The sequence below is a fragment of the Oncorhynchus masou genome, chromosome 17 (genome assembly GCF_036934945.1).
Source record: "Oncorhynchus masou masou isolate Uvic2021 chromosome 17, UVic_Omas_1.1, whole genome shotgun sequence".
In the NCBI taxonomy this organism is placed as follows: Eukaryota; Metazoa; Chordata; class Actinopteri; order Salmoniformes; family Salmonidae; genus Oncorhynchus; species Oncorhynchus masou.
This window is the reverse complement of record NC_088228.1, coordinates 3,185,536-3,201,131: the sequence shown is the minus strand read 5'-3', so window position 1 is coordinate 3,201,131 and position 15,596 is coordinate 3,185,536. Positions and strand designations below refer to the sequence as shown.

Sequence of the window (15,596 nt, the reverse complement as noted above, 5' to 3'; positions counted from 1 at the left end):
CCATGTAATGGTTGTGTTTGTGACACTGTGTGTCCTACCTTTGGTTTGCCAGTAGATCCACTGGTATAAAGTATAAAGAGAGGATCCTCTGCATCCAGCCACTCAGGTTCACACTGCTCTGAGACCTGTCCCATCACCTCCTCCCAACACACATCAAACGCAGCATCCCACGGGGTCTGGACAACAGGAAATACAACAGGAGTCAGGTTCACACTGCTCTGAGACCTGTCCCATCACCTCCTCCCAACACACATCAAACGCAGCATCCCACGGGGTCTGGACAACAGGAAATACAACAGGAGTCAGGTTCACACTGCTCAGAGACCTGTCCCATCACCTCCTCCCAACACAGGAAATACAACAGGAGTCAGGTTCACACTGCTCTGAGACCTGTCCCATCACCTCCTCCCAACACAGGAAATACAACAGGAGTCAGGTTCACACTGCACTGAGACCTGTCCCATCACCTCCTCCCAACACACATCAAACGCAGCATCCCACGGGGTCTGGACAACAGGAAATACAACAGGACTCAGGTTCACACTGCTCTGAGACCTGTCCCATCACCTCCTCCCAACACACATCAAACGCAGCATCCCACGGGGTCTGGACAACAGGAAATACAACAGGACTCAGGTTCACACTGCTCTGAGACCTGTCCCATCACCTCCTCCCAACACACATCAAACGCAGCATCCCACGGGGTCTGGACAACAGGAAATACATCAGGAGTCAGGTTCACACTGCTCTGAGACCTGTCCCATCACCTCCTCCCAACACACATCAAACGCAGCATCCCACGGGGTCTGGACAACAGGAAATACAACAGGACTCAGGTTCACACTGCTCTGAGACCTGTCCCATCACCTCCTCCCAACACACATCAAACGCAGCATCCCACGGGGTCTGGACAACAGGAAATACAACAGGAGTCAGGTTCACACTGCTCTGAGACCTGTCCCATCACCTCCTCCCAACACACATCAAACGCAGCATCCCACGGGGTCTGGACAACAGGAAATACAACATGAGTCAGGTTCACACTGCTCAGAGACCTGTCCCATCACCTCCTCCCAACACAGGAAATACAACAGGAGTCAGGTTCACACTGCTCAGAGACCTGTCCCATCACCTCCTCCCAACACACGTCACACGGAGTCTGGACAACACAGTCAGAATACAGTAGAATTACACCAGGAAATACAACACAGTCAGAATACAGTAGAATAACACCAGGAAATACAACAGTCAGAATACAGTAGAAATACAGTAGAAACACAACACAGTCAGAATACAGTAGAATAACACCAGGAAATACAACACAGTCAGAATAAAGTAGAAACACAACACAGTCAGAATACAGTAGAATAACACCAGGAAATACAACAGTCAGAATACAGTAGAAATACAGTAGAAATACAACACAGTCAGAATACAGTAGAATAACACCAGGAAATACAACACAGTCAGAATACAGTAGAAATACACCAGGAAAAACAACACAGTCAGAATACAGTAGAATAACACCAGGAAATACAACACAGTCAGAATACAGTAGAATAACACCAGGAACCACAGCAGAAATACAACACAGTCAAGAATACAGTAGAATAACACCAGGAAATACAACACAGTCAGAATACAGTAGAATAACACCAGGAAATACAACACAGTCAGAATACAGTAGAAACACAACACAGTCAGAATACAGTAGAAACACAACACAGTCAGAATACAGTAGAATAACACCAGGAAATACAACACAGTCAGAATACAGTAGAATAACACCAGGAAATACAACAGTCAGAATACAGTAGAATAACACCAGGAAATACAACACAGTCAGAATACAGTAGAAATACACCAGGAAATACGACACAGTCAGAATACAATAGAATAACACCAGGAACCACAGGTGAGAGGACAGCATATACAGTTCATTCGGAAAGTATTCAGACCCCTTGACTTTTTCCACATTTTGTTACGTTACAGTGTTATTCTAAAATTGATTAAATCGCGTTTTTACCTCATCAATCGATACAGAATACCCCAAAATCTTGGCAAATTTCTTACAAAAAAAAATAAAATAAAAATATGACATTTACATAAGTATTCAGACCCTTTACTCAGAACTTTGCTGAAGCACCTTTGGCAGTGATTAAAGGATCCTCAGGAGGCTGAAGAAATGTGTCTTGTCACCTAAAACCCTCACAAACTCTTCCGGTTGCTCTGTCATAGTGACCATCGGGTTCTTGGTCACCTCCCTGGCCAATGCCCTTCTTTCCCAATTGCTCAGTTTGGCCGGGCGGCCAGCTCTAGGAATAGTCTTGGTGGTTCCGAACTTCTTCCATTTCAGAATGGTGGCGGCCACTGTGTTCTTGGGGACCTTCAATGCTGCAGACATTTTTTGGTACCCTTCCCCAGATCTGTCAACTGTAGGAACTTATATGGACACTTCTGATGGATGATCAATGGAAACAGGATGCACCTGAGCTCAATTTCGAAAATCTCATAGCGAAGGGCATGAATACTTATGTAAATAAGGTATTTCTTATACATTTGTAAAAATGTTTAATAACCTGTATTCACTTTGTCATTATAAAGGTATTGTGTGTAGATTGATGAGGGGGAAAATTTTTTTAATCCATTTTAGAATAAGGCAGTAAAGTAACAAAATGTGGAAAAGTCAAGGGGTCTGAATACTTTCCCAATGCACTGCATACCAGAGTAGTTTGTGGTGCAGCTCGAGAAAAAAAATCTGGGATTTGCAATAGACACTCCCAAACTGACAGTACATAGCTACACACCTGCAGTTTGTTAGAAACATCCCCACTTTGTATCCTCAGTGCATGATGCTTAACGACTAGACATCTTTTAACGGTCGCTGACGCTCTGTGGAAGGAAGAAGAAGAGAGTTGGAAGAATTGTCAGCCAATCAGGGATTGACATTACGGGTTGCCCTATTGCCTGGGTCAAGTGAACTGAGCAGTAACCCTAAACTGTCACGCCCTAACCTTCGTTATCTATGTTTTATGTATTATTTCAGTCAGGTCAGAGTGTGACGAGGGTGGGTTTATGTGTTTTTGTCCTGTCTAGGGTTTTTACATATCTATGTTTTTTTTATATACAGTGCCTTGCGAAAGTATTCGGCCCCCTTGAACTTTGCAACCTTTTGCCACATTTCAGGCTTCAAACATAAAGATATAAAACTGTATTTTTTTGTGAAGAATCAACAACAAGTGGGACACAATCATGAAGTGGAACGACATTTATTGGATATTTCAAACTTTTTTTAACAAATCAAAAACTGAAAGATTGGGCGTGCAAAATTATTCAGCCCCTTTACTTTCAGTGCAGCAAACTCTCTCCAGAAGTTCAGTGAGGTTCTCTGAATGATCCAATGTTGACCTAAATGACTAATGATGATAAATACAATCCACCTGTGTGTAACCAAGTCTCCGTATAAATGCACCTGCACTGTGATAGTCTCAGAGGTCCGTTAAAAGCGCAGAGAGCATCATGAAGAACAAGGAACACACCAGGCAGGTCCGAGAGACTGTTGTGAAGAAGTTTAAAGCCGGATTTGGATACAAAAAGATTTCCCAAGCTTTAAACATCCCAAGGAGCACTGTGCAAGCGATAATATTGAAATGGAAGGAGTATCAGACCACTGCAAATCTACCAAGACCTGGCCGTCCCTCTAAACTTTCAGCTCATACAAGGAGAAGACTGATCAGAGATGCAGCCAAGAGGCCCATGATCACTCTGGATGAACTGCAGAGATCTACAGCTGAGGTGGGAGACTCTGTCCATAGAACAACAATCAGTTGTATATTGCACAAATCTGGCCTTTATGGAAGAGTGGCAAGAAGAAAGCTATTTCCATAAAAAGTGTCGTTTAAAGTTTGCCACAAGCCACCTGGGAGACACACCAAACATGTGGAAGAAGGTGCTCTGGTCAGATGAAACCAAAATTGAACTTTTTGGCAACAATGCAAAACGTTATGTTTGGCGTAAAAGCAACACAGCTCATCACCCTGACCACACCATCCCCACTGTCAAACATGGTGGTGGCAGCATCATGGTTTGGGCCTGCTTTTCTTCAGCAGGGACAGGGAAGATGGTTAAAATTGATGGGAAGATGGATGGAGCCAAATACAGGACCATTCTGGAAGAAAACCTGATGGAGTCTGCAAAAGACCTGAGACAGGGACGGAGATTTGTCTTCCAACAAGACAATGATCCAAAACATAAAGCAAAATCTACAATGGAATGGTTCAAAAATAAACATATCCAGGTGTTAGAATGGCCAAGTCGAAGTCCAGACCTGAATCCAATCGAGAATCTGTGGAAAGAACTGAAAACTGCTGTTCACAAATGCTCTCCATCCAACCTCACTGAGCTCGAGCTGTTTTGCAAGGAGGAATGGGAAAAAATTTCGGTCTCTTGATGTGCAAAACTGATAGAGACATACCCCAAGCGACTTACAGCTGTAATCGCAGCAAATGGTGGCGCTACAAAGTATTAACTTAAGGGGGCTGAATAATTTTGCACGCCCAATTTTTCAGTTTTTGATTTGTTAAAAAAGTTTGAAATATCCAATAAATGTTGTTAGAGAGACAGAGAGAGAGATGGAGAGAGAGAGACAGAGAGAGAGATGGAGAGAGAGAGAGAGAGAGAGACAGAGAGAGAGAGAGACACAGAGAGAGAGAGAGAGAGACAGAGAGAGACACAGAGAGAGAGAGAGAGAGAGAGAGAGAGAAACAGAGAGAGAGAGACAGAGAGAGAGAGCAACAGAGAGAGAGAGAGAGAGAGAGAGCAACAGAGAGAGAGAGAGAGAGACAGAGAGAGAGAGAGCAACAGAGAGAGAGAGACAGAGAGAGAGAGAGAGAGAGAGAGAGAGAGAGAGGCCTTTGTGTATACCTCACTTGCCCCTTGAATTGAATTGAGAGAGGAGAATAGAGCTATAATCATGACCAGATGATAGACGATAACACTGTAAACACAACAACTTACTTCTCCTTGCACTTTTCCAGAGCTTCATCTGCTATCTGCTTCAGGTTGATCCATTTCTCCCCTCTGTGTACACCATCTGGAGCGAGAGGTAGGGAGGGAGAGGGGGGGGGAGAGAGGGGGAGGGAGAGAGAGAGGGTGAGAGAGAGAGAGAGGGGAGATAGAGAGGGGAAGAGAGAGATAGAGAGAGGGGGGGAAGAGGGGGAGGAGAGAGAGGGGGAGAGGGAGGAGAGAGATAGAAAGAGGGAGAGAGAGAGAGAGGGGGAGAGAGGGGGGAGAGAGATGGGGAGAGAGAGAGAGAGAGAGGGAGAGAGAGAGAGGAGAGAGAGAGAGAGAGAGAGAGAGAGAGAGAGAGAGAGAGAGAGAGAGAAAGAGGGAGGGGGGGAGACCCAAGCCAGCACTTTACAACTTCTGATAACACATGACACTGACCACACCAGGATGTTGCCTAGCAAGAGTCTAAAGTCCACATTTTATTGGGCTTGAGCCACGTTGTACTGAACAGTGTCATTTTATTGGCCATGAGCCATGTTGTACTGAACGGTGCCATTTGATTGGGCATTAGCCGGTAGCCACACTATCTTACCTGCAGTCACCAGGATACTGCACTGGGAATCCAGGATCCTCTCACACAGAGACTCAGAGGAGAAGCCTGCAAACTGAACCCACACACACACACACACACACACACACACACACACACACACACACACACACACACACACACACACACACACACCGCAGCAGGTCAGCTCAGTGAGGTTATATAATAGACCAGGAAGCCAACATCTATTTGAGTCCTTTATTAACAGAACATTGTGATTGATAGTTATTGTTCATACACTTGATATAATTTTTTTTTAAAGGTATTTAATGTTGACGCCTAGTTCCTCAATCTGTTTTAGTCAAGTCCTCGGTAAAAACAGCTGTAGTTAAAGGAGTTGGTTAAAGTCTATATTATTCTGGGACCAGGTTGGTGGGGGGGGGGGGCTGATCCTCTACAAACTGGCACCTGTGTAGGGGACAAGGTTAATAGTTCACAGGGGCAGAGAGATACTCAGCTTGGCATTTTAAATCTGTCAGACCAACTTCCCCTGAGATTATTCAGAGCCCTCTACTTTATTATAGTAAATTGTTTCAGGACTCAATGGACTCTGGATCGAGACCTTTACTGGTGCTCAGCAGAAAGGTATTACAAAACCACTTCTATCTAGAATGTGTCAAATCCAAACTAAATGAGACAAAGCAATACAGTCAGGATAGAGGACAGGATACCCCAGGATGGAGCCAGGATACCCCAGGATAGAGCCAGGATACCCCAGGATACCCCAGGATAGAGCCAGGATACCCCAGGATACCCCAGGATAGAGCCAGGCTACCCCAGGATAAAGCCAGGCTACCCCAGGATAGAGCCAGGATAGAGCCAGGATACCCCAGGATAGAGCCAGGATACCCCAGGATAGAGCCAGGATACCCCAGGATAGAGCCAGGATACCCCAGGATACCCCAGGATACCCCAGGATAGAGCCAGGCTACCCCAGGATAAAGCCAGGATACCCCAGGATAGAGCCAGGATACCCCAGGATAGAGCCAGGATACCCCAGGATAGAGCCAGGATACCCCAGGATAGAGCCAGGATACCCCAGGATAGAGCCAGGATACCCCAGGATAGAGCCAGGATACCCCAGGATACCCCAGGATACCCCAGGATAGAGCCAGGCTACCCCAGGATAAAGCCAGGATACCCCAGGATAGAGCCAGGATACCCCAGGATAGAGCCAGGACAGAGCCAGGATACCCCAGGATAGAGCCAGGATACCCCAGGATAGAGCCAGGATAGAGCCAGGATACCCCAGGATAGAGCCAGGCTACCCCAGGATAGAGCCAGGATACCCCAGGATAGAGCCAGGATACCCCAGGATAGAGCCAGGATACCCCAGGATACAGCCAGGATACCCCAGGATAGAGCCAGGATACCCCAGGATAGAGCCAGGATACCCCAGGATACCCCAGGATAGAGCCAGGATACCCCAGGATAGAGCCAGGATACCCCAGGATAGAGCCAGGATACCCCAGGATAGAGCCAGGATACCCCAGGATACCCCAGGATAGAGCCAGGATACCCCAGGATAGAGCCAGGATACCCCAGGAAATACCCCAGGATAGAGCCAGGATACCCCAGGATAGAGCCAGGATACCCCAGGATACCCCAGGATAGAGCCAGGATACCCCAGGATAAAGCCAGGATACCCCAGGATAGAGCCAGGATACCCCAGGATAGAGCCAGGATACCCCAGGATAGAGCCAGGACAGAGCCAGGATACCCCAGGATAGAGCCAGGATAGAGCCAGGATACCCCAGGATAGAGCCAGGATACCCCAGGATAGAGCCAGGATAGAGCCAGGATACCCCAGGATAGAGCCAGGATACCCCAGGATACCCCAGGATAGAGCCAGGATACCCCAGGATAGAGCCAGGATGGAGCCAGGATACCCCAGGATAGAGCCAGGCTACCCCAGGATAGAGCCAGGATACCCCAGGATACCCCAGGATAGAGCCAGGATACCCCAGGATAAAGCCAGGATAAAGCCAGGATACCCCAGGATAGAGCCAGGATACCCCAGGATACCCCAAGATAGAGCCAGGATACCCCAGGATAGAGCCAGGATAGAGCCAGGATACCCCAGGATACAGGTACTGACACTGCAATAACCAAACTATCTCTGCAATTTTAATTGAATGTCACGTTCATGAAACTTTAAACAAAGTATCATAAAACAATGATCCAACAGAAATGCGGTCACTATATTTCAGCGGGCCAAATACAGCCCCTGCATGCATACTAAAAATGTACCTTGGGACGACCCAGATGTGGGGTATTTTTGAATCCAGACGCTGCAGCGCTCTACACACACGATAACCTTTTCATGAGTCTCAAGGTTACGACTGAAATCCTGTCTGGCTCGGCAGGCGAGTGAAATTACTGTATGCTTACTACAATGCTGGCCCAAATCCCATGCTGACAGTTATAGTGTGCTTGGCCTATATTTAAACCCACCCTGGGCTGGAGAAGGACTAGCCTGGTTTGTCTGTTTAAACCCACCCTGGGCTACACAGTGAACCATAATGGCACCCTATTCCCTACATAGTGAACCATAATGGAACCCTATTCCCTACATAGTGAACCATAATGGAACCCTATTCCCTACATAGTGAACCATAATGGAACTCTAATAATCTTCTTACAGAAATCTCTGGAAGATGCTAACATCTCTGTTGACGAGTCTACTATACGTAAAACACTAAACAAGAATGGTGTTCATGGGAGGACACCACGGAAGAAGTCACTGCTGTCCAAAAAAAACATTGCTGCACATCTGAAGTTTGCAAAGTAGCACCTGGATGTTCCACTAAAGTTTAAACTAAAGTTGAGTTGTTTGGAAAGAACAACAAAAGGCACAGCACACCAACATCAAATCCTCATCCCTACTGTAAAGTCTGGTGGAGGGAGCATCATGGGTTTGGGGTTGCTTTGCTGCCTCCGGGCCTGGACAGCTTGCTATTATCAACGGAAAAATGAATTCCCAAGTTCATCAAGACATTTTTCAGGAGAATGTAAGGCTATCTGTCCGCCAATTGAAGCTCAACAGAAGTTGGGTGATGCAACAGGACAAAGACCCAAAACACAGAAGTAAATCAACAACAGAATGGCTTCAACAGAAGAAAATATGTCTTCTGGAGTGGCCCAGTCAGTCCTGACCTCAACCCGATTGAGATGCTGTGGCATGACCTCAAGAGAGCGGTTCACACCAGACATAACAAGAATATTATTTTACCAAGAATATTGTGGAACTGAAACAGTTTTGTAAACAGGAATGGTCCAAAATTCCTCCTGACCGTTGTGCAGGTCTGATCCACAACTACAGAAAACGTTTGGTTGAGGTCATTGCTGCCAAAGGAGGGTCAACCAGTTATTAAATCCAAAAGGTTCACATATTTTTCCCACCCTGCACTGTGAATGTTTACACGGTGTGTTCAGTAAAGACATGAAAACGTATAATTGTTTGTGTGTTAATAGTTTAGGCAGACTGTGTTTGTGACTTAGATCAGATAACATTTTATGACCAATTTATGCAGAAATCCAGGTAATTCCAAAACCTTTTCTTTGCATACACACACATGATAACATACACACTATACACACACATGATAACATACACACTATACACACACATGATAACATACACACTATACACACACATGATAACATACACACTATACACACACATGATAACATACACACTATACACACACATGATAACATACACACTATACACACACATGATAACATACACACTATACACACACATGATAACATACACACTATACACACACATGATAACATACACACTATACACACACATAATAACATACACATTGTACACACACATACACATGGATTTAATACTGTGGATATGTGGTAGTGGTGGAGTAGGGGCCAGTGTGTTGTAAAAACTGTGAATGCATTGTAATGATTTTAAATTGTATAAACCACTTAATTTTGCTGTACCCCAGGAAGAGTAGCTGCTGCCTTGGCAGGAACTAATGGGGATCCATAATAAACCCCAGGAAGAGTAGCTGCTGCCTTGGCAGGAACTAATGGGGATCCATAATAAACCCCAGGAAGAGTAGCTGCTACCTTGGCAGGAACTAATGGGGATCCATAATAAACCCCAGGAAGAGTAGCTGCTGCCTTGGCAGGAACTAATGGGGATCCATAATAAACCCCAGGAAGAGTAGCTGCTACCTTGGCAGGAACTAATGGGGATCCATAATAAACCCCAGGAAGAGTAGCTGCTACCTTGGCAGGAACTAATGGGGATCCATAATAAATCCCAGGAAGAGTAGCTGCTGCCTTGGCAGGAACTAATGTGGATTCATAATAAACCCCAGGAAGAGTAGCTGCTACCTTGGCAGGAACTAATGGGGATCCATAATAAACCCCAGGAAGAGTAGCTGCTGCCTTGGCAGGAACTAATGGGGATCCATAATAAACCCCAGGAAGAGTAGCTGCTACCTTGGCAGGAACTAATGGGGATCCATAATAAACCCCAGGAAGAGTAGCTGCTACCTTGGCAGGAACTAATGGGGATCCATAATAAATCCCAGGAAGAGTAGCTGCTGCCTTGGCAGGAACTAATGTGGATTCATAATAAACCCCAGGAAGAGTAGCTGCTACCTTGGCAGGAACTAATGGGGATCCATAATAAACCCCAGGAAGAGTAGCTGCTGCCTTGGCAGGAACTAATGGGGATCCATAATAAACCCCAGGAAGAGTAGCTGCTACCTTGGCAGGAACTAATGGGGATCCATAATAAACCCCAGGAAGAGTAGCTGCTACCTTGGCAGGAACTAATGGGGATCCATAATAAATCCCAGGAAGAGTAGCTGCTGCCTTGGCAGGAACTAATGTGGATTCATAATAAACCCCAGGAAGAGTAGCTGCTACCTTGGCAGGAACTAATGGGGATCCATAATAAACCCCAGGAAGAGTAGCTGCTGCCTTGGCAGGAACTAATGGGGATCCATAATAAACACCAGGAAGAGTAGCTGCTACCTTGGCAGGAACTAATGGGGATCCATAATAAATCCCAGGAAGAGTAGCTGCTGCCTTGGCAGGAACTAATGTGGATTCATAATAAACCCCAGGAAGAGTAGCTGCTACCTTGGCAGGAACTAATGGGGATCCATAATAAACCCCAGGAAGAGTAGCTGCTACCTTGGCAGGAACTAATGGGGATCCATAATAAACCCCAGGAAGAGTAGCTGCTGCCTTGGCAGGAACTAATGGGGATCCATAATAAACCCCAGGAAGAGTAGCTGCTACCTTGGCAGGAACTAATGGGGATCCATAATAAACCCCAGGAAGAGTAGCTGCTGCCTTGGCAGGAACTAATGGGGATCCATAATAAACCCCAGGAAGAGTAGCTGCTGCCTTGGCAGGAACTAATGGGGATCCATAATAAACCCCAGGAAGAGTAGCTGCTACCTTGGCAGGAACTAATGGGGATCCATAATAAATCCCAGGAAGAGTAGCTGCTGCCTTGGCAGGAACTAATGTGGATTCATAATAAACCCCAGGAAGAGTAGCTGCTACCTTGGCAGGAACTAATGGGGATCCATAATAAATCCCAGGAAGAGTAGCTGCTGCCTTGGCAGGAACTAATGTGGATTCATAATAAACCCCAGGAAGAGTAGCTGCTACCTTGGCAGGAACTAATGGGGATCCATAATAAACCCCAGGAAGAGTAGCTGCTGCCTTGGCAGGAACTAATGGGGATCCATAATAAACCCCAGGAAGAGTAGCTGCTACCTTGGCAGGAACTAATGGGGATCCATAATAAACCCCAGGAAGAGTAGCTGCTACCTTGGCAGGAACTAATGGGGATCCATAATAAATCCCAGGAAGAGTAGCTGCTACCTTGGCAGGAACTAATGGGGATCCATAATAAATCCCAGGAAGAGTAGCTGCTGCCTTGGCAGGAACTAATGTGGATTCATAATAAACCCCAGGAAGAGTAGCTGCTACCTTGGCAGGAACTAATGGGGATCCATAATAAACCCCTGGAAGAGTAGCTGCTGCCTTGGCAGGAACTAATGGGGATCCATAATAAACCCCAGGAAGAGTAGCTGCTGTCTTGGCAGGAACTAATGGGGATCCAATAATAAACACCAGGAAGAGTAGCTGCTACCTTGGCAGGAACTAATGGGGATCCATAATAAACCCCAGGAAGAGTAGCTGCTACCTTGGCAGGAACTAATGGGGATCCATAATAAACCCCAGGAAGAGTAGCTGCTACCTTGGCAGGAACTAATGGGGATCCATAATAAACCCCAGGAAGAGTAGCTGCTGCCTTGGCAGGAACTAATGGGGATCCATAATAAACCCCAGGAAGAGTAGCTGCTGTCTTGGCAGGAACTAATGGGGATCCATAATAAACCCCAGGAAGAGTAGCTGCTACCTTGGCAGGAACTAATGGGGATCCATAATAAACCCCAGGAAGAGTAGCTGCTACCTTGGCAGGAACTAATGGGGATCCATAATAAACCCCAGGAAGAGTAGCTGCTGCCTTGGCAGGAACTAATGGGGATCCATAATAAACCCCAGGAAGAGTAGCTGCTACCTTGGCAGGAACTAATGGGGATCCATAATAAATCCCAGGAAGAGTAGCTGCTGCCTTGGCAGGAACTAATGTGGATTCATAATAAACCCCAGGAAGAGTAGCTGCTACCTTGGCAGGAACTAATGGGGATCCATAATAAACCCCAGGAAGAGTAGCTGCTGCCTTGGCAGGAACTAATGGGGATCCATAATAAACCCCAGGAAGAGTAGCTGCTGCCTTGGCAGGAACTAATGGGGATCCATAATAAACCCCAGGAAGAGTAGCTGCTACCTTGGCAGGAACTAATGGGGATCCATAATAAATCCCAGGAAGAGTAGCTGCTGCCTTGGCAGGAACTAATGTGGATTCATAATAAACCCCAGGAAGAGTAGCTGCTACCTTGGCAGGAACTAATGGGGATCCATAATAAACCCCAGGAAGAGTAGCTGCTGCCTTGGCAGGAACTAATGGGGATCCATAATAAACCCCAGGAAGAGTAGCTGCTACCTTGGCAGGAACTAATGGGGATCCATAATAAACCCCTGGAAGAGTAGCTGCTGCCTTGGCAGGAACTAATGGGGATCCATAATAAACCCCAGGAAGAGTAGCTGCTACCTTGGCAGGAACTAATGGGGATCCATAATAAATCCCAGGAAGAGTAGCTGCTGCCTTGGCAGGAACTAATGTGGATTCATAATAAACCCCAGGAAGAGTAGCTGCTACCTTGGCAGGAACTAATGGGGATCCATAATAAACCCCAGGAAGAGTAGCTGCTGCCTTGGCAGGAACTAATGGGGATCCATAATAAACCCCAGGAAGAGTAGCTGCTGTCTTGGCAGGAACTAATGGGGATCCATAATAAACCCCAGGAAGAGTAGCTGCTGCCTTGGCAGGAACTAATGGGGATCCATAATAAACCCCAGGAAGAGTAGCTGCTGCCTTGGCAGGAACTAATGGGGATCCATAATAACCCCAGGAAGAGTAGCTGCTGCCTTGGCAGGAACTAATGGGGATCCATAATAAACCCCAGGAAGAGTAGCTGCTGCCTTGGCAGGAACTAATGGGGATCCATAATAAACCCCAGGAAGAGGCAGTAGAAAGATCCTCATCACAGGAGGCAGTAGAAGGATCCTCATCACAGGAGGCAGTAGAAGGATCCTCATCACAGGAGGCAGTAGAAGGATCCTCATCACAGGAGGCAGTGGTAAGGATCCTCATCACAGGAGGCAGTGGTAAGGATCCTCATCACAGGAGGCAGTGGTAAGGATCCTCATCACAGGAGGCAGTAGAAGGATCCTCATCACAGGAGGCAGTAGAAGGATCCTCATCACAGGAGGCAGTAGAAGGATCCTCATCACAGGAGGCAGTAGAAGGATCCTCATCACTGGAGGCAGTAGAAGGATCCTCATCACAGGAGGCAGTAGAAGGATCCTCATCACAGGAGGCAGTAGAAGGATCCTCATCACAGGAGGCAGTAGAAGGATCCTCATCACAGGAGGCAGTAGAAGGATCCTCATCACAGGAGGCAGTGGTAAGGATCCTCATCACAGGAGGCAGTAGAAGGATGCTCATCACAGGAGGCAGTAGAAGGATCCTCATCACAGGAGGCAGTGGTAAGGATCCTCCCAATGGGAGAGCAGGGCAAGGTCAACCAACACGACTGCTCAGTTCATTTGGGTAATAGGAATATTTAAGATGAAGAAAAGTTCATATTGTTTGTAACACTCTGGTTGATGGTCACTGGACTAGAGGCGATGTTATGGATTCAACTCATATCTGTTGATAGTGATTGATGCCTGACTGGAAGTACAAGGACCAAGGACACCGTTTGATTCTCTAGAACACTGTGATTGTCTAGAACACTGTGATTGTCTAGAACACTGATTCTCTAGAACACTGTGATTCTCTCTAACACTGTGATTCTCTAGAACACTGTGATTCTCTCTAACACTGTGATTCTCTAGAACACTGTGATTCTCTAGAACACTGTGATTCTCTCTAACACTGTGATTCTCTAGAAGACTGTGAATCTCTAGAACACTGTGATTCTCTAGAACTATGTGATTCTCTCTAACACTGTGATTCTCTAGAAGACTGTGAATCTCTAGAACACTGTGATTCTGCAGAAGCTTGACAGTCACTGCCTTTTGATTTGACTTCCTGATAGACTCTGTGGCCAGTGTTTACAGAACAGTTGTCTGCTGATTTGACTTCCTGATAGACTCTGTGGCCAGTGTTTACAGAACAGTTGTCTGCTGATTTGACTTCCTGATAGACTCTGTGGCCAGTGTTTACAGAACAGTTGTCTGCTGATTTGACTTCCTGACAGACTCTGTGGCCAGTGTTTACAGAACAGTTGTCTGCTGATTTGACTTCCTGACAGACTCTGTGACCAGTGTTTACAGAACAGTTGTCTGCTGATTTGACTTCCTGATAGACTCTGTGGCCAGTGTTTACAGAACAGTTGTCTGCTGATTTGACTTCCTGACAGACTCTGTGGCCAGTGTTTACAGAACAGTTGTCTGCTGATTTGACTTCCTGACAGACTCTGTGGCCAGTGTTTACAGAACAGTTGTCTGCTGATTTGACTTCCTGACAGACTCTGTGGCCAGTGTTTACAGAACAGTTGTCTGCTGATTTGACTTCCTGACAGACTCTGTGGCCAGTGTTTACAGAACAGTTGTCTGCTGATTTGACTTCCCGACAGACTCTGTGGCCAGTGTTTACAGAACAGTTGTCTGCTGATTTGACTTCCCGATAGACTCTGTGGCCAGTGTTTACAGAACAGTTGTCTGCTGATTTGACTTCCTGACAGACTCTGTGGCCAGTGTTTACAGAACAGTTGTCTGCTGATTTGACTTCCCGATAGACTCTGTGGCCAGTGTTTACAGAACAGTTGTCTGCTGATTTGACTTCCTGACAGACTCTGTGGCCAGTGTTTACAGAACAGTTGTCTGCTGATTTGACTTCCTGATAGACTCTGTGGCCAGTGTTTACAAAACAGTAGGATATAAGGGCCTTCTCAGAGAAGACCAGTGCTGGGTGGTGTCTCCCTGTTGCAACTTCTAATAAACCTGGACTGATTTCTGATGGACTTTATTTCTGACTGACTTCTCATTTGTTCACCTGGAGATTCATATCATCACCCCCCCCCTCCCCTCCCCCCAGGCAATAGGGCAACCCGTAATGTCAATCCCTGCACTGACCACGATGGAGTGGACAGCTCCTATCCTGCTGCAGGCCAGCATGGTGTACACCAGCTCTGGAATCATAGGGAGGTAGATGGCCACCCTGTCTCCCTTCCTCACTCCTGTTAACACACACGCCAGAAGACAAAAAGGTGGAAGAAATATTATGGAATCTTGAGTATCCAAAACCCATGTCAAATGGTGTGTGTGTGTGTGTGTTTGGCACTTATTA

The 15,596-nt window shown here is 46.3% G+C and overlaps 1 protein-coding gene across 1 annotated transcript in view; it reads right to left on the bottom strand.

The window, feature by feature from the left end:
• The window catches only part of LOC135558331 (acetyl-coenzyme A synthetase, cytoplasmic-like), a 52,628-nt gene that overhangs the window by 26,903 nt on the left and 10,129 nt on the right, over positions 1 to 15,596 (bottom strand). The window contains exons 4-8 of the mRNA XM_064992070.1: positions 15,383 to 15,486; positions 5,600 to 5,672; positions 5,017 to 5,092; positions 2,808 to 2,892; positions 39 to 176 (exon numbers count right to left, since the gene is read on the bottom strand). Coding sequence (XP_064848142.1) covers positions 39 to 176; positions 2,808 to 2,892; positions 5,017 to 5,092; positions 5,600 to 5,672; positions 15,383 to 15,486 — 476 coding nt within the window. The remainder of the gene's footprint in view (positions 1 to 38; positions 177 to 2,807; positions 2,893 to 5,016; positions 5,093 to 5,599; positions 5,673 to 15,382; positions 15,487 to 15,596) is intronic.